Raw genomic sequence first — 21,472 nt, forward strand, 5'->3', positions numbered from 1 at the left:
ATTCACACACACTTTTTTTAGAAAAAAATAATTTGTGTATAAATTAATTTAAACTTCTTAATCGTAACATAATATGTTTTTAACTTCTAATTTATTTATTTAAAACTTTATTCCATTTAAAAAATTCTAAATAATGGATTCCAATATTTGGAACATGGTTATAGAGCCAAAGGGATCTACTTATTGTTCTTAATGATATATTTTTATATTCCTCTATGACTTAAAATTGTCTAGCTAGCCGAAACTCTTAATCACAAATGCACCACATAAAAAAAAAAAAATCAATAGACTTCTAACTAGTTTTTTTACTAAACCATGTCACTTTTAGTTGTATTTCACTAACCCCGTCCCACTAAACCACACCACTAATCTTGATTCGTTTACTTTACATGATGAACTCACTGAAATAAAATAAAAAAAAAACTTTGAAATACTCAAGCACCTATTTTCTTCAAGGTCAAAATTGAAAGCGCGACCAGGATTATTCAGACATATATTAAGAATAATTCTATTAATATTATATGTGTGTCGCACGGGTAGACGTCTAGTAAATAACATCATACTTAATAATAGCAAAATAAGTAAAAACCGCCAAAAAAAACAAATCTTAAAATAAATCCAACAATACAAGAAGGATAATGCAAGTCTAAAATAATAAAAGAAAAACGAATTAAGCGAGACGACCCGCCCCGCCTCATTTTTCATCGAGTTAAGCAGAGAAAGCCAACTGTAGGAAGCAAGTCCGCTAAAAATAACGGGCTAAACAGGACGGCCCGGCTCATTGGACCCGTTTTGCCAATCATACGTATCGGATACCAGTACGTCATCCATTTTGGCGAAATAGTGCTTTTTCATATCGGAAGCAAAACCAGATAAAACACTTGGAATTTCATTTAGGAAAATGTCAGCAGATTTGTAATCTCCCGAGTCCAAAAGTACTTGATACATACTACAGCCATAAAGTAAAATCATAAGGAGAAGGAATATATTATAAGAAAGGGGAACAAATAGTATAAAGGTTAGAAACCCACCTCATATAGCTTAATTCATCATAAGGATGTTCAGCTAATACATATTCTCTCCAAACCAATTTAGCATTATTCAAATCTCTTGATATGGCACAAAGACTTAGGAGAATATCAAGACACATTTTTGAAGGATCAAGGTCAAGCTCTTTTTTTATTAGATCCAGCAAGTCCAATCCAAATCGCAAATATGTGGACCCAAATTTCAACATTACATAATACGCCTATACATACATACATGAGACCAATATGTCATGCTTCATACACAGAAATATTAAACCAAAATTTAATTCTTATAATCGCATTCAAGTCATAAGGAAACAAAAACTTACATTATCAAAAAGATCCTGGCTCTTTACTATGTAGTAAAGAGAATCCCTTCTATTGGGTGCTTCATTTTTGTAATAATCCTTGAGCTGTTTAAACAGTTCAATGGTAGAACTGCGAAATATACAATGAACATAAACAAATGGCAGAATAAAATCATAATTTAATATTGGGAAAAAAGAACCGTCATACCTTAAATTTTTGTTTTGAACTGAGTACCGGATAGCCCAGCGGCAACCGTCAACCCAATCTTGACCGCTCAACTCCTTGAGTAGGAGAAGCACCCTCTCCAACTCGCCATGTAAATTCCATAACACATCCTAAGAATGTACAATGATTGATGAGTTTTAAGGTTGAAAGTAGAAGGTATACAAATTAGGCTAAATTAATGATTTGATCCCTTAAGTTATTTGTTGGTTATATTTTGGTCCCATAAGTTATTAACGTCAAGTTTTGGTCCCTTAACTTATACTCTGTTGGTCAAATAAATCCTCTCCGTCAAAATAATTAACTGAATGTCTAAGGTGTATACATATTATAAGTGGTCCACCAAAGACCTCATTAACATGTTTAATATTAACCGTTTGATTTTTTATTTTCTTTTCAAAAAGTACAACCATTAGATCATGCATGTACCAGATTAAATATTGCACCATCAACACCTAATTTTTTTTTATCTTTCTTCATCTTCTTCCATGCTACTCTTCTAACATCTTCATACATTAATGAAAAAACTCAAATCAACCCAGAAAAAACTTAGAGGAGGGAGGAGGGGGGGGGGGGGGGTGGTTTAAACGCAAGCGATTACCTGGTCCTGTAATTTGGTGTCATATTTGTTGTCTCTAGAGTTGAAGAAGCAAACGGAGGGAAGAATCCTTTTAGAATTCAAACGGTAATTGTGAGAAAGAAATGCAGAGAATTGGTTTGAGGAGGAAAGTTTGTGGGGATGGAAGAGGGTGCAAGGTAGAAGTGATGATGATGGTGAATAAAAAGAAGTAACTACAATTGAGTTTGAAATTGAAACCATTATTGTGTTAGAGATGACTGCCTTCATTCAGATGCTTGAAACAACAACAAATTTAATATTAGTTTTAATTAAATTTTCCTAGTGTTCTGGGTTTTTCTCGGTTAAATTGAGTTTTTTATGAAGGTATGAAGATGTTGATGAAGATGAGTAAGGAAGAAAATGAAGAAAGGTACAAGAAATTGGATGTTGATGGTGCACTATTAGATCTGGTATAAATGGGTGATTTAAAGGTTGTAATTTTTAAAAATTGATCAAACGGCTGATATTAAACATTTTAATGTGGTTTTTGGTGGACCACTTACAATTTGTATACACCATAGACATTCTGTTAACGTTTTTGACGAGAGGATTTATTTGGCTAACAGAGTATAAGTTAAGGGACCAAAACGTAACATTAATAACTTATGGGACCAAATCATTAATTAAGCCTACAAATTAATAAATAATAATCTAAAACCCTACCATGAGACTTACAACATGCTATGTCCTTTACAAGGTCACTCCAAAAGAGAAACCGAAGAAAGACAACATATTTACACAAACATACCTGTTCTTCATAATCTTCAACGCAAGTTGCATATGCATGAATCAGGGCTACAAAAACTTCTTTTGTCAAGTGGATTCCAGATTGTTCCATCTCTTCATAATACTACAAGTAAATATTCTAATTAGCAACTTGATTAATGAAAAATCAAATCTTAATCTCAATACTTGATTTTAAAACTAACAACCAAGTCGCTGAAAGTATGTGAATATATGGATTTTTTTTTTTTGGAAAGGAAAATTTATATACACGAAAAGGATAACAAATGTACAAAGAGAATAAGCACACCAAAGGTGGCCCAAGGAAAAAACCCCAACAGTAACATAAAAATAACACCTGCAACACTACTAGGAGGAACTAAAAAACCAACACCATCACAAAAACAACAACACAAGAAATCTCCCTCCCTCATGGTGCCCAAAACAAATTAAGAATGGACCAAGCCAACTCCACCAGAGAGATAAGACACATGTAACCAGGAATCGGACCAAAAAACCCTGCTCAGAGGCCCCCAAACTTGAATATATGAAATTATTAAACTCAACTTACCTTTTTAATCTCTTCTTTTGTTTCACAATTGCCAATCAAATAGCTGAAAGTGTATGAATCCAGCTTTACGTTGGCATCTCGCATTTGTTCGAGAACCCTCAACCCACCACTGATGTTTTTCTACAATATCGAAAAAAGTCAGAATATGAAAGAACTATTTTAAATAGATTTCATACACTCATTTAAATATATTTTTTAATGAATGAAATCATTAAGAGAGAGAAGCTTTCATAGTTGAAAATCTGAGTGAGAGCACAATCCAACAATGATACCTCGAAAAAATATCTTGCCATAATGGCATTATACATGGTTGTTTTGTATTTGAAATTCTTTTTCTGCAATTCATTAACCATCTTGTACGCACATTCAAACTGCATAATGAAAGTAAATACATTATCAGGTTAGTAAAAAGCTTTAGTTCAAAAGATATCATTGTAGAAAACAAGCAGACATTAAGAAATAAAAAATAAAAAGGTAAAACTTACATCTTTCATCACCACACAGCAGTGTACCAAAAGCCTGCAAATCTTTCCATTTAACTCGAAATGGTGGGGATGGCGACTTATGATGGAATAGATTTCAAAAACCTTGATTTTCAAAATAGCAAAAGGAATAGAAGATGAACAAACAAATATTAGTAAAACAAGACAAACAAGAAACAATGCTTCAATTAACGGGAAAAAAGGAATCATAAATTTCATTATGTAATTGTAAAAGTTTAAGGGTGAGCCTTGTTGTCACGTGACTGAAAGAAAGGTCGCGAGTTCAAGTCCTTCAAATGGTGGAATCTCCTCCGTCTGATCACCTTAGCCTATTTTCTACCATCTTTTCTACTATAGGGGCTACCCCAATCTCTCTCTCTCTCTCTCCCTCTCTCTCTCTCTCTCTCTCTCTCTCTCTCTCTTAATCCTATCTAATGGTGTCATTCCTAATCCTATCTTGTCTAGTCTTATGCCACTCATCCAACACAACATATTGTGCGAAGAAATTGATTAGAATCTAATTGAGAGAGAGAGAGAGAGAGGAAGAAGAGTAAAAAAAAAAATGGAAGCTGGTTTACGTAAGATATATAGTACCCGAAAATGTTGATCAGTTTTCGAGCAAGTCTCTAATACAGATTGCATTACATGACTAGAGAGTGTAAAGCCTGCTTCACACATTTTATCAACAACATCAATAGCTACATCCACCTGCATAAGTGAAAAAGAAAAATGAAATGCAGTTTTGAAAAATGATGGTAACAGAAAATAGAATGAAGAGAGAATTTGATATGAAGGGAGCAAACGTCTTGTTATCGTTTTCCTTCACATGGATGATGCGTAGCCTTTCATATAGGAGGGGTAGCCTTGGCTACCCCAAAAAAAATATTATTCTTGACGTGGTCGGTATGTATTTATATCCGGCTACCCCAAATAATAATAAACATTGAGCTACCCAAAACAAATTTTGTTGTAAAAAAGACCATAAATAATAAAGTAAAAAAATTACTACAAGATTGCTGGATTTATTTATATTGGTTTGATACTCACGAACTCAATAACAACAATAGAGAAGCCTTTTGTTAGAGATTAAATTTAAGACTAAAAACATTTGTTTTTGTAAAATTTTAAAAAACTGAGATAAAAATTGAATAACTTTTATCAAGGACTAAACCTAAACCTAAAAAATTATAATTTATGTGATTAAAAATATATTTTTTTTGCAAGATAACCGTATTATGAGAATGAATAAAGGAGAAAATTATACCTTATCCGAGGCACAGCAATTCAAAACTAGCTTTTCATACATAGAGGACATAGGCAAAATTTCACCATGCAAATTCTCCATCATTGTTATGATATGCTCAACCTTGAAATTACCAACAAACCATCTAATGTCTATATTTTTCAACACATCCGAAATCTGTGTCTTGCGGTCACTTTGGCTTTCACAAAGTTGTTTCGTCTCAATTGTTAATTCCTTTTGTCTTGTTGAAGCGATGTCAAGAAGCTTAAACTTGTTGTCAACAGAGTCTAACAGTAAATTTCACAAACAGTTGGTTTTCATTATAATATAGAAGAAAACTGAGATACTCATTAGTTTTAGATACCTGCGGAAGAAGCATCATGGAGTTTGCGAGACGAGAGAATCGGGTTCCATGAAGATGATGTTCTGCGAAAATTTTGTAGTTTTTTTAGGAAAAAGGCGTGCATCTTTGAGCTGCTAGAGATAAAAAGGTGCGTCTAGGTTAAGCTTTTAAGTGGTGGGATAAGGATGGATGGATCCTCTCCAAAGGTGCGTCTAGGTTAAGCTTTTAAGTGGTGGGATATCAACATGTTAGTATGTATTAAATAATTTATTGATGTCAATATCAATCCCAAAAGTTAGGAAAAACATTAATTAGCCTCACAATAATTGTTCTTCCTTCATATAATTAATTTCAGCTTATATATGTATGTGGGGAGGGAGAAGGGCTCATATCAGAGAAACCATATCACTTAGACCACTCCTTAAATGGTGTGACTAGATTAGATGTTGATGTAAATTGTGTGAGTTACAACTGGGGAGCAACAAAGGATGACATTTAAATGGCCATGAAGAACTTGGGTATTAGCATGTTTGTGTGATATTATTAGATTTTTTTTATTCTAATGCACCATAATTATGGTATTTAAGCCCACAATAGACTCCCATTTATGTAGCTTGGCCTCTTTAGATCCGTTATGAGGTCGATTCTTAAGTTGAAACGAAACATTTATTTCTTTTAATACATGATTGATTAATTTACCTGTAAAATTGGTGACTTCACGAGCTGAGAGTCAAATTTCCACGTTTATGACTTCAAAAGGCATACATGTAAATCTATTTTACATTGTTGTATAGTTAAGTAATTAGTTAGCTTTCTAGTTACGATTTTTTCTTACCTTGAATATTAACTTAGATTTATATATTCCTAAGTTTAGGGAGGGCAATATGGCTGCGGATGCTCTTACTAAGAATGGTCAGGGGTTAGCTATCCCCCCCCCCCCCCCCCCCCCCCCAATCATCTCTTCTTTTCTTTATAGATATAGTTTAGGTCTACCATTTTCTCGCATTATTATGGACTAATATTGTATGAGGTTCAGACAACTCCTGACTTTTATACTTCATTTACCTTTACCAAAAAAGAGTTGTCAAATTATCCTATCAACATTATGTCTTAAAGAAGCAATCCTATTAATTAGGTATTTTCTAATCCACTGAGATATTGTTTTCACAGAAGTCTCACAAGCAACACAACAACGAAACAAGTTTATCATCTATATAGACATTATATAGAAAGTCATGGAAATCAAAAGAAGAAACTCACAAGTTTATCATATTTTTTAGGGAATCGAACAAGAATATAAACAAATAAGAAATCTTGAATCGAACAACATACTTAACTGGTTTTTCAGAATCGAACAAGTTTGTACCTAGGTTTTTCACTTCCACGATTTCCAGTCACAATTTCGACTTCCAATTCCAATCGAGTTCCGATCACCAATTCTTAGTTCCAATTGAGTTCCAATCACAAATTCCCCCCAAATCTTGTTCCAATTGACCTAACCCTAATTCATTTCCCCCCAAATCGTGTTACAGATAAAGAGTTTGATAGGGAATAAGAAAAAGATGTAGACAAGGGAAAACATGTCTTTTCCCACGTGTGGTATCTCATTATGGGCAAAAATGTCCATCAATGTTTGGTTTGCTTGCTGATGTGGCAATAGTCATACCCAGTCACCACTTGACACATAGGTGTCACATCACTCCACCTCAGCAAAAAAAAAGCGTAATTTCAAATAATTAATATTTACAATGACAAAATGGAATGATTAATAATTTCAGAGATGAAAATTCAAATAATTTCTATTTGCCGGAACTATAAACCTATTTAAATCTTCTTAATTTGTCTTGTGTAAATGTTCCAAATTCCAATTCCAATTGCAATTGCAATTTCAAATTCCAAATTCGAAAAATCCCTCGTTCCCGCTTCCGTCAAAGTTATAAAAAAAGAGAAACAATCTCACAAACACTTGGCGCGCGTATCCCGATGGAACACCCAAACACCATTACACTCTCAGATCTTCTTCATCTCTCTCGTCCTCTCACCGCCTCCGCTTCTCTCCCTTTTCTATCCACACCCCCTCCTCCACAATCTCACACCCCCACCTCCAACCACCGCATCCTCACCACTCTCAACCGCCCTACCATCATCCTCGGTACCCTATCCCTACCCAACCACACACCTCCCTACCATTTCCCTTGCTCCTGCTTCAAATTCTCCGACGCATCCGCCACCGTCTGCTGTGACATCCTCTCCTTCCGCCTCGCTGCTGTCGGTAAACAAATCCGTATAACAGCATGGAATTTCATCCCCTTCAAAAACCCCGGCAACCACGGAAGCAAAACCGGTTTCTTGGAGATTATCAAATGGTGTTTTTCCGATCCCAACGGTGAATCAAATCTCGTGGATTCGCTTCCTGTTACTTCAAATTTACCGGGGAGTAATAACATTACTGGTGGTAAGTATTTCAGGGGTGTTCATGGAGTGGTGGAGTCAGTTACTCCTATTTCAACTGTCCCGTGCATCACACCTGCGAGTAGCGCGAAACTCGAGTACAATTTGAATTTGGGTTCTTCGGTTAACACGTTAGGGTTTTTAGTACAATTGTTGTGTTGTGAGTGTAGATTATGTAGTTCTAGGGATTTAGTTAACAATTTGAGGAATGGTTCATTTAAAATTGATGATATGGATGGTCATTCTTTTACCAAAATCGAGTTTTTGTATTTTTGTGGCAATGCATCGACGTTTCAACCTGTGATGACGAAGCTGATTGGTAATCGTGTTGTTGTTTCGGGTTTGAAGAAGAAATTGGTTTATATAACTAAGGAAGAGTCTTGTTTGATGTATTTGACTTTGGATGCGACGGTTTTGCATGTTTGTCCGCGTTTGGAGAAATTGGGGCCGAGATTGAAGAGTGAGATTAAGGGGAAGGGTGAGTGTGGTTGTTATACTGGTGTAATTAGAGGTGTTTACATGAAAGGGATGGCTTTGGAGTTGGATAATAATGTGTGGCTTCTTTTAGCTGATCAACTACATACTTTGATGCATGGTTTACGAGTTGGCTCCATTGTAAGTGAAGTAAATTTGTTGTTTAATAGACGTGATATGTTCAATGATGAATTTGTTATGAGACATTGTTTTATACTTTGCTGATGTTTAAGACTTTTGAGCTTTACCATTAAATTCTTGGTTGTATTGTGTAGATATCTGTGAGAAATGTTCATTTTGTGGATCCGAAATTTTCGTGGACTAAAGTTGTTATTCTTGGGGCATGCGTCAAGACTAGCATTACCGTGGAATCGTTCTCCCCACTGGAAACTGTGTATGTGTTGCTACCTATATTGTGCTTGCTTTTGTTTGAGTTAGCGCTGCATGAATGCTCGTATTTGGCCGCATTAGTTAGTTATTTGTTTTGTTGGAGAAGTGTTTGTATAAATAGTGGAATACAAGGATAATGAGAGGTACGATTGATCATTGTAAACGTTGACATTGTAAACAATTTGTGAAAAGAATAGTGACTATTGTGAAGGAAAAACCCTTGGAGGAGAAATTTCTCTCCATTTTTGACTTATTAAATGTGTGGTTGTCTATGCATATCCTCTAGAGATAAATTGATAATTCATTATAGCAATGCAGGTGTAATGTAGTTTTGCAGTCTACAAGTATGCTAGAAAAGTTCATTCAGTCATTACCATTTTCGGCAAGACTCTGGTATTAAATAGTCTGTCTTCCTTTTAGAGCATTCACTTTTGAATTTAAGAGTTTCAAAGAATGCTACAATGTTTATTTTATTAATTTTTCTCTGCAGGGTATTACTTCTCATTTCAAACTTCCGTAAAAAGTTTGCTGGTAGCTTATCTGACAAAGAGATTTTGGGATCAAAACATGTAATCTACTTTCTTTGGATTCAAGGATTTCTTAGCTTGGCTGGTTCTCTATGTTCTATCTCAATTCTTATGAGTTGTTGTTTTAAGGTTTTTCCAGAATGAAGGGCTAGCTCAGATGTATGCCAGTTCGCTGTTCCCTACTTCAGTGTTTCGAACTGAGGTATGTTAATAAATTAGCAGCTGGGAGAACTTTGTAGTAACCAAATTGGCTCCATTAGTTTGGTTGTAATGCTTTCTTTTGGCAGCGTGGTGCTTTCATGGGGCTGTGCAGACATGACTTTAATGGCTGTGGCAGAGAAATGCATTGCGGTTTCCTGAAATTGGTACTTTACTTGTATTTTTTATTTATATTAAATTTGCTTCTGCTACAGTATGACATTTGATTCTGCACTGGAACATATTTATTATTTTTGGGGGCCTGTGAGAACATAGTAGGGAGGATTGATAAATTATCTTGTCTTTTCCTGGCAGAAGATATTATTTGTTACTAAACATTGAAGGATATACATATACATTTAAATTACTTCTATGATGTTTTTACAGGTAGTAACAATGTCTATCTTCATCCATCACTGTATAAACACATTACAAAGAATGCTAATGTCAGAAAGTCAGTGTAAATTATTGTCTGTTGGCAATCATTTCAGTATTTTACCTCGTCAAGCCAGATATAATAGCAGATCAGGTAGAAAGATGATTTCAAGTGAAGACGTAGGCGTTGTTTTGCATGGATATCTAAAGGTTATTAGTTTAGTTTATCTTTTATCTCAATATTTGAATGTAAACTGCATTTTGCGATGGCTTTAGTGGTTCTGTTTTGTACGTTGTAATATTTTCTTTGATCTTTTAAAAATGGAGCAGCACATTTTTTTGAACATTAATCGTAGGTAATATTTGCATATGTACTACATATATTAGAGTTCTCCTGATCTTGCTTTAAATACTCAGATTGATCCATTGACTAGAAGACTGCAGCTGGTTGATGCTACTGGTGGCATTGATGTTCTTATACCAGACCTTCCCTTGACTTGGAATTCCAATGACATATTTGAGGTCAAATTTCTCTTTGCATCCACATTACCTTCCCTTTTTATCTTGTGAACCCTTATTAGTAATTTTCACATATTCTTTAGGCCGCAGATGACTTTGGTAATGGTATAATTTTCCCACAAAGTTATAATATGTCCTCAGAAGTTTGTATTTCAACTTCTATTATTTTGGATTTCCAGGTGACAAACTACGATGTTATTGTGGATGGCATTGATGAACTTGTGGATCAGTTGGAATTTAGTGAATCATTATCATGCAGAATGATCTTTAATTGTACCAAAGTGGGAAGACGATTTAGCACATCGATTTCTGTTTACTGTCTTTGGAAGAATGTTAAATGCAGAAAATCTCCTCTTTACCCTTGTATCAATAGTAAGAATGAAGCTAAGATGCTTGAATCTGGATCCTACCATTTGCTTAGAGTGTCTCACAAATTTCCTTTGCAAGAAAAGGTATGTTCCAACTGTATATTTGGTCAGAAAATTGCAATTGGTAATTATTTTACTTGTTTTTTCACTTGAGCAGTTGCAAAGTAAAACAAAAATAGATAAGATTTGCAGATGTAAATATTTTAAGATCAGTTAATAGAACTGATATAAACTTATACTAATGCCACGCAATTGATAGTGTTAACCCTCTCAGAATAGATATCCTGCAAGCTTTAGTTTCTCAAGAATTCTCTTATTGTTATTTGGCTGGCTGGCAGGATATAATATGTTAAGTGCTTTTGCTGCTCTGTGTATATAATTAATAGATTCTTTAACCCAACTTATTGTGATAATTTCAACATCCACTCTTACAGGGTTAAATTTCTTGTTAATAAGATACCTGTTGAGGAAGATGAAGTACCGTATTCATCATATTCGTCAATGACCATAATATATAAAACCCTACTATAAGCTGTTAGACGGATGCCCAGATATGATTTTTTTTTTTTTTTTAAAAATCTCTATCATTAAAGCATGATTGAAAGTCCATCAGCTTCACTCGAAACATGGATCAAACACATACATACTGATTCAAACCTTATGCGGACAATATGATTTAATAACAAAATAGGAACTCACCGTGCAATATTATCAATGTCTAGAGACATAAATAGGCATAGCTAGTGAGAAGAGTTGTTGAATTGCTTCAAATCCGTTAAAAAACATGTTGATGTGCCATTGCAACAATCTTATAGTATAGAAAGTATGTGATTGTTTTTATTTCTATAACTTTAGATTGAGTTGCAGTGCCCATTGTAAAGTGTTCTATGGCTATAGAGTATCAGCAATGTTCTAGTTTTCTTTTATAGTATGTACTAAAAAAATTGCACTGCTAATTCCCCTATCTCACTTATTGCAGTATTCTAATAATGTGAGTTCCAACAAGTCAAGTGCTTTTGTTGAAGCTATACTGTTGCCTTACATTTTATTGCTGGACGGGAAGGCGGAAATTTTACATCCAGGCAATGTTTATGGGGACAAGGCAATAGAACTTTCAAAATCTTGTTTCAGTGATAATAATGAAGAGCGAGTTTCCTCCAAGAGGCAGAAACTTATTAAGAAATCAGTAAATACATCCAACGATGAGTTTCACAGATCTGTTTATGAGCTGAATGCTTGCTCTAATACATTTACGGAATCAAAAGAGAACAAAAAATTGGAGGATTTGAGTTCTGCTGATATATCGTGTACGGTTACTTTTAGAGGCCTCGAAAATGAGGATGTGGTTCACCAGGCTCTGTTGCGCTCTACATCACCTAGTAAAGATACGCGTTTTAATTCAAAATCTAATGCAAGGAAAATTTTGCTTGAGTTCTCATCTGATAGTTTTTTAAAGTATCAGGTAATTTTCTCTCTTTAACTTGCTTACCTAGGTGCTCTCTTTTGTGATGTGAACCTGAGTATTAATTCACTTTATACTTCTTTTCAGTTGTTGCATATTGGTGGTTATTACATCATAGAACATAATGCAAAAGATTGCTTTAGTGCCACAAATGATGCTGCTTTTGGCAGCAGTGGTACTGTTAAATTTCTTATTGATTCTGGAAAACATATATGGAGCCTTGCTTTTATTTCTGATGATGCCATTGATGGGGTTCGACCTAAAGTTCAAATTCAACAGCAACTGCTGAGTTCCAATGATGATTCTTCGAGTGTCTGTTCGGATGTTTGTCTTTATCTACCTGTCAACCTTACAGGTCTCCTGGAAGATAATGTAACAGAATCAGAAGATGGTCAAATTCAAAAATTTGAAACATCAGAACTAAGTGCTAATATTTGTTTCAACATTGGGACTGTAGTGGCTTGGCCTAATTTTTGTTCTGAGCCTCAGAGTTCAAACTGCGTGTTTCCTGAGGGCAAGTTGATTTCTCTCAAGGGAAATGTAGTTGGCATTCATGACATCAGCTCCGGTTTCTGCAATTCATGCTCAAGTGGGGCAAGCCTTGATGCTCTTCAAATGAAAGGCCTTGTTGGGGATAAAGGAAGTTTCTGTATTCATGTTTTAGTGCATCATAATATTGTAAGTTGTAACTGCAATGCCATCTTATATATTCTCTATGTATTTATTTTCTATACTTTTGTTTTGCAACTTAATCATGCCGTGTACTTCTTATTAGGTAAATATTTTTGGTTCTATAAGTAAACATGCTTTTCCGACTGGTTTCGGACCTGGTGTAACTGCAACATTTCATCGGATCCTTGATGCAAGGTATGCATAGGACACCTTATCCAAAAATAATTTGGATCTTGTTCCCCTGCACTTTTAAGGAGAGGAATAATATTGGTAATTGTGAACTATTTTCAAATAATGATTCTTCACTGATTTATGATGTTGTGAGTACTTTTACTTGCTACTCTGTTCTGTCATTTCAATTGTGTCCTTTTATTTTCCCATGTGTATATGAAGCACTCATCCTTCCAGCGGTACCATAAATTGTTTGATTTTTTTGCAACAAATTTGATTTTGGATTTTGATTCTTCTGCAGGGCCCAAAAATTTATGTTGCTGCCTGTGTCATTCATCGAAATAAATTCGATAGAAGTATATGATAAACCATGCAGTAACAGGTTACACACTTTAAGGCCTCTAAAAGATGCATATAGTGTGTCTCAGGATTCTTTCTCCTGCTTGATTTCCCAGTTGCCTCAGTGTCCGAGTCAAAAGCAAATAGTGCTTCGATGCAGGGTAATTTTTTTCCCTATACATCTATGGATATTTATGCTCTCAAGTGTCAAAGTAAATTAATTTGTCCATTTGTGGTGATCAGGTTGTTGCTGTTATTGTTTTAGTTCTAGAGAGGAAGACTACGAATTTATATACAAAAGCAAAAATGAATTCTAAAGGGATTCTTTTGGACATTCCACTTGCTTGTTTTGTGTTGGGTAAGTTATTTGCATTAATAATTAAGTTCTCTCAACATGTTACTAAATGGAAGACTGCTAAGAACGCTTAATCGCGTTTTATGCTCTGAACCTGTATGTACTGTAGTCTGTAGGTCAAATGTGGTTTAATTTCTGAAATTATGATACTACTAAGTGTTTAGTAGACATCCTTTTTTGAATAAATTGTTCCTCAAAACTTGCATCTACTTTTTGGATTGTTGAGTCTCTTGCCTTGGTTCTAATGTTGAGCTTGTTTCACTCTTAGGTTTCTGACTACAGTTTGGAATGCGTCTAACTCAACCCCACAAAACTAGCTTGTAGGTTGATGGATGCCCATTCTTTTTAAACTCCTTTCAGACCTTATCTCTACTCAATATGGACTTGAGTTTTACACAATATTTCCCCTCATGTCCCTCACAATTGGGCATGTTGCATGAATAATATAGTAATTGACCTAATGGATCTTGGAATTAAGTGGCAATCGTGTTTTGTTTGGCAGCAAATTTTGCAGGATAAGATGAACTTGTTAAACTAGAGTTGCACACTACTTTATAACCAAGGTATCGTCATGCATGAATTCAAACAAGCTGTCTTTAAATTGGGTTGACATGGGTGTTTTCTTAAAAAACTTGGTAGGCAATAGTTGGCCGTAGGACAATGTCTTTGACATCCAAAAGCAATCTGATGACCTCTACTTTTTTTCACATCTTATACTTTCTGATTCTTTACCATATGCTAGCTTCTTTGGATATTTTGCTTTATAATATCCTCCTTGGTATTTCATGTGTTATGAACCAAAAATTGAATGAAAACAAAGAATAATTTTATTGAAAGAATTGTGAAGAACAGGCAAGAGATCTCTCCCCAAGGGTTTCCCCTTCTATAATAAAGCATTGTGCTTGTGTTCTATTTATTACGTATGCTAATTTCCTCGAACTAATCGACTAACTACTCTGACTAAATTCTTATCTTCTATCCTAACATTGTGTTTCATGCAGATGATGGGTCATCATCATGTTATTGCTGGGCTAATGCTGAGAGGGCAGCAACCTTATTAAGACTTCAACATGAACCCACAACATCTTATCATTTTGCCAGAATTTTGAAGAAGTACAAGAGAATTACTGTGAAAAACCGTGGATCATTTGTTGATTTTCCATACCAAGATCTTGTTGTTTCTGATGCTTCTTGTGATGCTCTTAACAGTTCCGACGAAAGCCTCATCAAGTACATAATCTTCAATGCATGTGTCGGAAGAACATGGGTGAGTTTATCAGACATGGACACTAATAGTATTAGTTTATCACCTTTTGTAAAATACAAAAATAGAAAGTTGAGAATAATATATGTTGCCAATTTTATATAACTTTAATCTTCCCAAGCCAAATTCAAGCAAAAATCTTAATTTGTTTATAAATAAGGAATACTTTGTATTCCGATTTGGTATGACTTTCTATGATTATTACCTGCAGCCTGTTCCCTGTCTGTTATTGTACAAAATCATACTATTTTCCATCGTGCATCTTCTCAGTCATTTTATTTGACCCCTTTTAAATGTTTTTTTTGCTAAATAAAGTTTTTAAACTAATCTGCGCAGAATGTAGTTGCTAGTGTGATGGATTCAGAGGAAGTTGTACATTTGAAGAATGAATACCTTACACATATGGTGAACATGCAACCCATGCAGAATATATGGGCAAAAGAAGTCTCTTGCTCACGTGGTCTGGCTGCGGCAAGAAACATGCTTCAGGAACTTTTGAAAAGTTAGTGCCTATGATAAAATTGTGAAGGACAACATCAGATTCTACATTCACTATGTGAATAAATTATATGCCAATTTAAAGTTGGAAAAACTATCGAAAGTAGCATCTTGTAAATGAGGCATCACCTGGTGATGTATATGAAGTTCTGACTATATTGTGTCTATAATTTTGTGAATTCAGATTCAAATATAACTAACATTTATAATTAGGATATGCAAATCATATAGAACATGGATTATTAGTGCTATTAGTTATTGGATTTTGACTATGCTCTCTGTAATATTTTTATTTTATTTTATCCATTCAAATTTAAAAGTATTTTTTTGGCTTTAATGAAATGAAAGTAATTTTTAGTATTTGTCTTCGTAAAGTATTTTTTAAATATTTTATTTGTACTATTGTAAAGGCTAAATACCTCGCGTGTTCTTTTAAGTTAGATGTTTATAAGTCATAGAATATGTATACTGTTATCCCCTTTTTTCAGCCAATTTCATCAAAAAGTACTTATGAATCATCTAACATTGTTGTGGTAGGTCTAAAAATATTTATTTATGACATCAAACATGATTACTTCCAACAAATGCTTTGGGTACTTCCTCACCCATTGGTCCATGTGGCTATAATTAAGAAAAATAAAAAAACCGGCAACCAGCTATGTTTGAATGGTGATGTAAACACATGATCTACTAGTTGAAAGAAGATGGTGTTTCTGTGTTGGAATTGAAAAGAAAAACAAAGTGGGTTAACACATACAACCGGTTAACAAGTAAATTATAAAAAATGATAGGCAACTTGGCGTCTTAACTCGGTGTGTTGGAAGCGAGTGTATAAACGACCGACATTAGAATTGCATTGATAAATTTTGTTTCAAATCAAGGCTGAATAGTATACTTATGAACCCTAGTTAAGAGTGATGAATTTGGACATATGTACTTAACATTAAACGTCTACGTAAACATTATTTAATTACGTTTGATGAAAATAGGATAATGACGCATATATTTTATGGTGTAAAAGACCAATTTGTAATAAAAAAACTTAAAGACTAATTTGTTATAAACATCTAACTTAAAAGATGCTATATGATATTTGACCTATTGTAAACTCATACTTCTTATTTTGGCGAGATACATTCCACGTAAATTACAGAACATAGATAAGCTACAATGACAAAGAATTCTGGAAAACGAGAAAGAGAGTCAACTAGTAAAGGGAGATCTCAATTTAACATGCACAACTTTGATTCAAGGAGATTAAAGGGTCCGGAGAATCAGTGTAGTTTCAAGAAGCTGGAATCTAGGGGATTGATCTTTGAAAAGAGCTTTGTCTTCAAACCAAATGGAGCAATAAGGCAAGCAGCTGCAATCATCAATTCAAGGAACTGGGGAACTCTGGTGACTCCTCCAAAGGAGATAAGCTACAATATGGTTCAGGAATTTTATGCAAATGCCTATCCTACATATGAACATCCATTCTGCTACACTACAAACATAGCAGGCAAAGATGTGTGTTTTGATAGGGAGATTATCAATGATTACATAGGGAATCCTTATCAATGTCAAGAGGATGAACTTTGAGATTATTCAAGAAAGGTGAACCAAGGAAATTGGAACAACAATGAGGTAGCTCAGGTAATCTACACACCAGTGAAAGTTGTTTTTAAGTAATATTTTATGTTGGGAGTGATGTCATTAGGTTTTGTAGTTGTTCCTTACTTTAGGTTTTGATGATGTTTTATTTTAGATGTTGTTTACATTTTATGTTTAATTAGCTCAACTGTGAAAACACCCTAGTCAATCTATGAACTTAAGTTATCTACATTATAGTATCTTATGTTAAAATTATGTTTAGGAGTTTCTTGTGAGTCAAGTTTTGTTAAAACTAGTTTTTAAGTCATTTGATACGATTCAGGTGGTTGTAAATCATATCAATCATGCCCTTGAGATCTCTTCTTCTTGTTCCATGACACATTTGAAGTTGCTTATAGTGTAAGGTTTGTGTTTTCTTAATGTTTGTTAAATATATTCCTTTGATAATGTTTAAATAAGTTTTTAGTTAAAGTCTAGAACATGTTAAAACACCTAGCAATCATTGTCCCATTGTGTCATATGTATTTTGTATATCAAGTGTGTCTCTATGTGTGAAAATCTTCATTTTTGAGTGGCAAAAACCTTTTTCCAGGTTCTTCATTTGATTCATAATATTTTGAATCGTATCAATCATTCTATTTGCCATTGGTTCTTGTTGGTCATGTAGTTTGATTCGATTCATCTTTCTATGAATCGTATCACATGTGAATCAAATCAAAATATCTTGATTTGTATCATTGGTTTTCTCTGGTCTTGTATTTTGCCTTGTTGAATCGAATCACAGTTCTATGATTCGTATCAACATTCATAGCTCCAGATCTGTCTATTTACACATGTCTGAATCGAATCATACATTACCTAATTCGAATCACTACGTTGTGTTTTGCCTAAAATCTTGCACTTACCACTCATTCCTATATATAGCTATACTCATATCACTCCCAAACTGCTGAATCAATTGCAACTATCATTCTTGAGTCTTCAAACCTCTCTTCACTTGTTCTTCAGATTAAACACTTTTTTTAAGAATCTTTGTGGTTAATTTGAGTCATAGATTGCTAGAGTGCTATAAGGATCGTTGATTGGTTTCTTTCAATGAACTTGATTGAGAATCAAGAGTCCAAATAAAATAGAGTGATTTCTTTCCACCTCCAAAATAATTTGCGGTTCTTTCTAATCTTCTCAAGTTCAAGGGAACCCAAACTCTAGAATTGAGTTTCCTTCTAATCTTCTCACTTTTCATTATTTTTTGTTTTTATATATTTCAGCCCATCACCATATAAGTAGCATTCACAAATCATTCTTTTGTGAAAAAATAAATAAAATAAAAAATTACAATCATTCAGCTACCCATTAAATATATTAAATGAAAAAATTTACAAATCATTCAGCTACCCATTAAATACATCGACCATGCTTCGAATAATTACCAATATATTCAACCAGATACTTTTTTTTTTGAAGAAGCTAAATTAGCCCACCTAAATTGGCGCTAGGAAGAATCGAATCTGAGACCTCGAGGAGGAGCACACTCCCAGGTCCCAAGTCAATACCATCAGGCCAACCCAAGTGGGTTTATTCAACCAGATACTTGCAAGAGGGTTAAACAATGGCAGCTAGCAACAAGGGAAATATTGTATCAAAGCAACTATATATATAAACGACCAAAATAATCAATCATGCATACGAATTATTGAAGTCCTAACAAGATATCACTCCCCAAGAAACAAAATATGATTCTAATCGAAGATCCAGTCAACAAGGCTCAAATCTAACTTTCTAGAGCCAAGTTGTTAAGAAAAAACAAATGCAAGAAAACATGATAAATTTAAACTAGGATCATATCCTGCTGAATTGGAAAATTTAGAGTTAATTGGTACGCCACCTACATTTAAACCAAACATTGTTCTCAATGTTAACATGTAGCAAAAACTAGAACCATTATCTAAAAGAAGAACGACACTTCGCTGAAAATCACACAAACTAAAAAATGACGAATCACTGAGTTGTAGGTCGGGGGATTTGACCAGCCATAAGGCGGGAGAGCTCTTCTTGGCTGGCATCAATACGCTCCTGGCGTGCATCGATACGTTCCTGGCGTGCAAAGATACGCTGCTGGCGTGCATTGATACGGGCCAAACGTAAAACTATGTCAACAGGAGGAAGTGCAAGCACATCAGGAGGAGGTGCAGGCACATAAGCAGCAGCAGGCGCAGCAGCTCGGAAAGTACTGACCTTATTAGTGGTGCTGGCTCTTTTGGTGCCCATTGTTCCTGAAAAGAAGACGGGCCATATATAAACTCAACCCATAGTAATAAGATTCTAGAGAACGAAACTAACATGTGAGCAAAAAGGTATAAGAACCAAAGTCAGAAAAAATAAAATACAAAGATATTGTAATGGGCAAAATAAAAGGATTCCAGATTACCATCTACCAATGGGACCTCAAAATTCAGTCACAGAATAACACCAAAAACATGAAATCACTAACCATAGAATACTCATAAATAGCAAATTCTAAAAACCAATAATCAGTACCAACCACCCCTAAGAATTATCAGACAACACAACCCTCACCTCCTCCACATCTCATCACCTATGAAGCTCGGACACTCTTCGGATTAGGCGTGTCCCGATGTCGGACACGTGTCGTGTCCGAGACTCACACGACACGACATCGACATTGACACTTGTAATTACACTGAATTATGAGATTTTTTCAAATTATTAGCCATGTCGGCGTGTCAGTGTCCGATGTCCGTGTCCGTATCCATGTCTGTGTCCGTATCCGTCCTTCATACTCATCACCTTCGCAATCTCTAGACCCACACTATCTCTAGCAAATCATAGTGATAGATCTCTCACCTTACAAATCAATTTCGTAATATTGCATCATGCACAGTTCAAATTCTAAGAAGTTGGGCCACCCATTTTCGGGAGGCACACTCCACATGTCCATGTAGATGCCCTAGGGTTGCGGAGTTGAATTAGGTTTAAACTAAATTCTAAGTCTCCTTTTCTCCCTCCACACCACTCATTTTCCATTTTATCAACTAATGCATATGAATAAGATTCGTGAAGCATAAAACTAACATATGAACAATAGGCTACAAGAACCAAAGCGAAAAACACAATACACAAAGGTATAGAATTAAAAAATGCACAAAGATACAGTAACGGACATAATAAACTCAATTGTGATTATTATTCTCCAATTGGTTCTCAAAATTCAGTCACACAATAACACACAACAACACAATACAGGAAATAAATCAGACTCTATTAATGCAAACCAGAGAGACCTCATAAATCAGTCACAAGTTCACAACTGTCATAAACCCTAAAGGGTGCAACCACAAATCAATAGCGAATTCAAAACCAACAATCAGTACAAATCATCCATAATAATTATCCTTCTATATAAATTCCACTACCCCTTCTTCCCTTTCCAATCAACACAAAACAAAGCATTCATTTCATACACATCTTTATCATTTCATACTCGTAATTAAACCCTAATAAATATTTGAATATAAAGTAGCTCAAGAGTGTCAATATTTATCCACTCTCATTCTACACAAGGCACAAACCTCACCTCCTCCACATCTCACCTTCGCCATCTCTCACCTTCTAAGAAGTTTGGCCAGCCGTCTCCGTGTGTTCATGCACTAGGGTTTTGAAGTCGAGTTACGTCCAACCTAAATTTTAAGACTAATTTTCAATTCCCACTAAGTCAGAAAACCACTCCTATTCCTATACTCACTAATAGCCATCATCGACATATATTAAAAGGGCAAAGCCTCGTTTTCCAATTTTTCAAAACTGAGACATGCAAAGACCGGTTCCTCTTATCTCTCCTATGGATCGACTTTTTCAACCCTAACAAACTACAGCCAAAAAATAAAAACGTGAAAAAATAAATAAAAAAGAGAACCAAACCTGGATAGTGATGGCTGAGTTTGGATAATTTTCACAATATCCAAGTGGTTTTCACAAAAGGGGCTTCTATACGGCGGCCGCCGCGAAGCTAGATCAATTTTTAAGAGGAGGCCAACTATAAAACAAAATATTAAAGTCTATAGTAGAATATTTTTTAGAGTTAAATATTTTTTAGTTCCTGTAATTTTAAAACATATGTGTGCTTTTAGTCTATATATAATCCCTATAAAAGCAAAATAAGAACTTACATCGAAGATATTTTTTGTAGAAACCAAACTTGAAAAACATAAATTTTGTAGGGACAAAAAAGATATGTATCCCTAACCTTAATCAATAA

At 34.7% G+C, this 21,472-nt stretch overlaps 2 protein-coding genes and 1 long non-coding RNA gene across 3 annotated transcripts; 1 reads left to right on the forward strand and 2 right to left on the reverse strand.

Moving 5' to 3' along the window:
- Positions 1-463: 463 nt before the first annotated feature.
- Positions 464-6,068, reverse strand: LOC146899012 (pentatricopeptide repeat-containing protein At4g21880, mitochondrial-like). The gene is made up of 11 exons (XM_085734199.1): positions 5,562-6,068; positions 5,219-5,484; positions 4,549-4,662; positions 3,958-4,059; positions 3,745-3,843; positions 3,473-3,592; positions 2,927-3,028; positions 1,545-1,672; positions 1,358-1,466; positions 1,032-1,249; positions 464-949 (listed from the first exon to the last, which is right to left on the reverse strand). Exons 1-11 carry the CDS (start codon positions 5,662-5,664, stop codon positions 760-762), a joined length of 1,551 nt encoding a protein of 516 aa, XP_085590325.1. The 5' UTR covers positions 5,665-6,068; the 3' UTR covers positions 464-759.
- Positions 6,069-7,508: 1,440 nt separating this feature from the next.
- CTC1 (conserved telomere maintenance component 1) lies at positions 7,509-15,963 on the forward strand. Its single transcript, XM_085733206.1, has 16 exons — positions 7,509-8,606; positions 8,741-8,859; positions 9,174-9,248; positions 9,346-9,424; positions 9,522-9,584; positions 9,670-9,747; positions 9,968-10,165; positions 10,373-10,477; positions 10,654-10,926; positions 11,822-12,304; positions 12,392-12,982; positions 13,080-13,171; positions 13,449-13,647; positions 13,730-13,844; positions 14,843-15,108; positions 15,442-15,963. The coding sequence occupies exons 1-16, from the start codon at positions 7,524-7,526 to the stop codon at positions 15,610-15,612; spliced, it is 3,990 nt and encodes a 1,329-aa protein (XP_085589332.1). The 5' UTR covers positions 7,509-7,523; the 3' UTR covers positions 15,613-15,963.
- Positions 15,964-18,851: 2,888 nt separating this feature from the next.
- Positions 18,852-21,238, reverse strand: LOC146899014 (uncharacterized). The gene is made up of 2 exons (XR_015023089.1): positions 21,136-21,238; positions 18,852-19,469 (listed from the first exon to the last, which is right to left on the reverse strand). It is a non-coding gene; the product is annotated as an uncharacterized LOC146899014 (long non-coding RNA).
- Positions 21,239-21,472: the final 234 nt, after the last annotated feature.

This window comes from Medicago sativa, chromosome 8 (genome assembly GCF_051527215.1).
Source record: "Medicago sativa cultivar Bolivia chromosome 8, Bolivia_mono, whole genome shotgun sequence".
Taxonomy (NCBI): domain Eukaryota; kingdom Viridiplantae; phylum Streptophyta; class Magnoliopsida; order Fabales; family Fabaceae; genus Medicago; species Medicago sativa.

Excerpts from the sequence above, each read along its gene's own strand:
- CTC1 (XM_085733206.1), top strand. The coding sequence starts at position 7,524 with ATGGAACACCCAAACACCATTACACTCTCAGATCTTCTTCATCTCTCT. Across the intron at positions 8,607-8,740 it reads GTTTACGAGTTGGCTCCATT|ATATCTGTGAGAAATGTTCA; the intron begins GTAAGTGAAGTA and ends TGTATTGTGTAG. Across the intron at positions 9,425-9,521 it reads AGATTTTGGGATCAAAACAT|AATGAAGGGCTAGCTCAGAT; the intron begins GTAATCTACTTT and ends AGGTTTTTCCAG.
- LOC146899012 (XM_085734199.1), bottom strand. The coding sequence starts at position 5,664 with ATGCACGCCTTTTTCCTAAAAAAACTACAAAATTTTCGCAGAACATCA. Across the intron at positions 1,673-2,926 it reads TTGAAGATTATGAAGAACAG|GATGTGTTATGGAATTTACA; the intron begins GTATGTTTGTGT and ends GTACATTCTTAG. Across the intron at positions 950-1,031 it reads GATGAATTAAGCTATATGAG|TATGTATCAAGTACTTTTGG; the intron begins GTGGGTTTCTAA and ends TTATGGCTGTAG.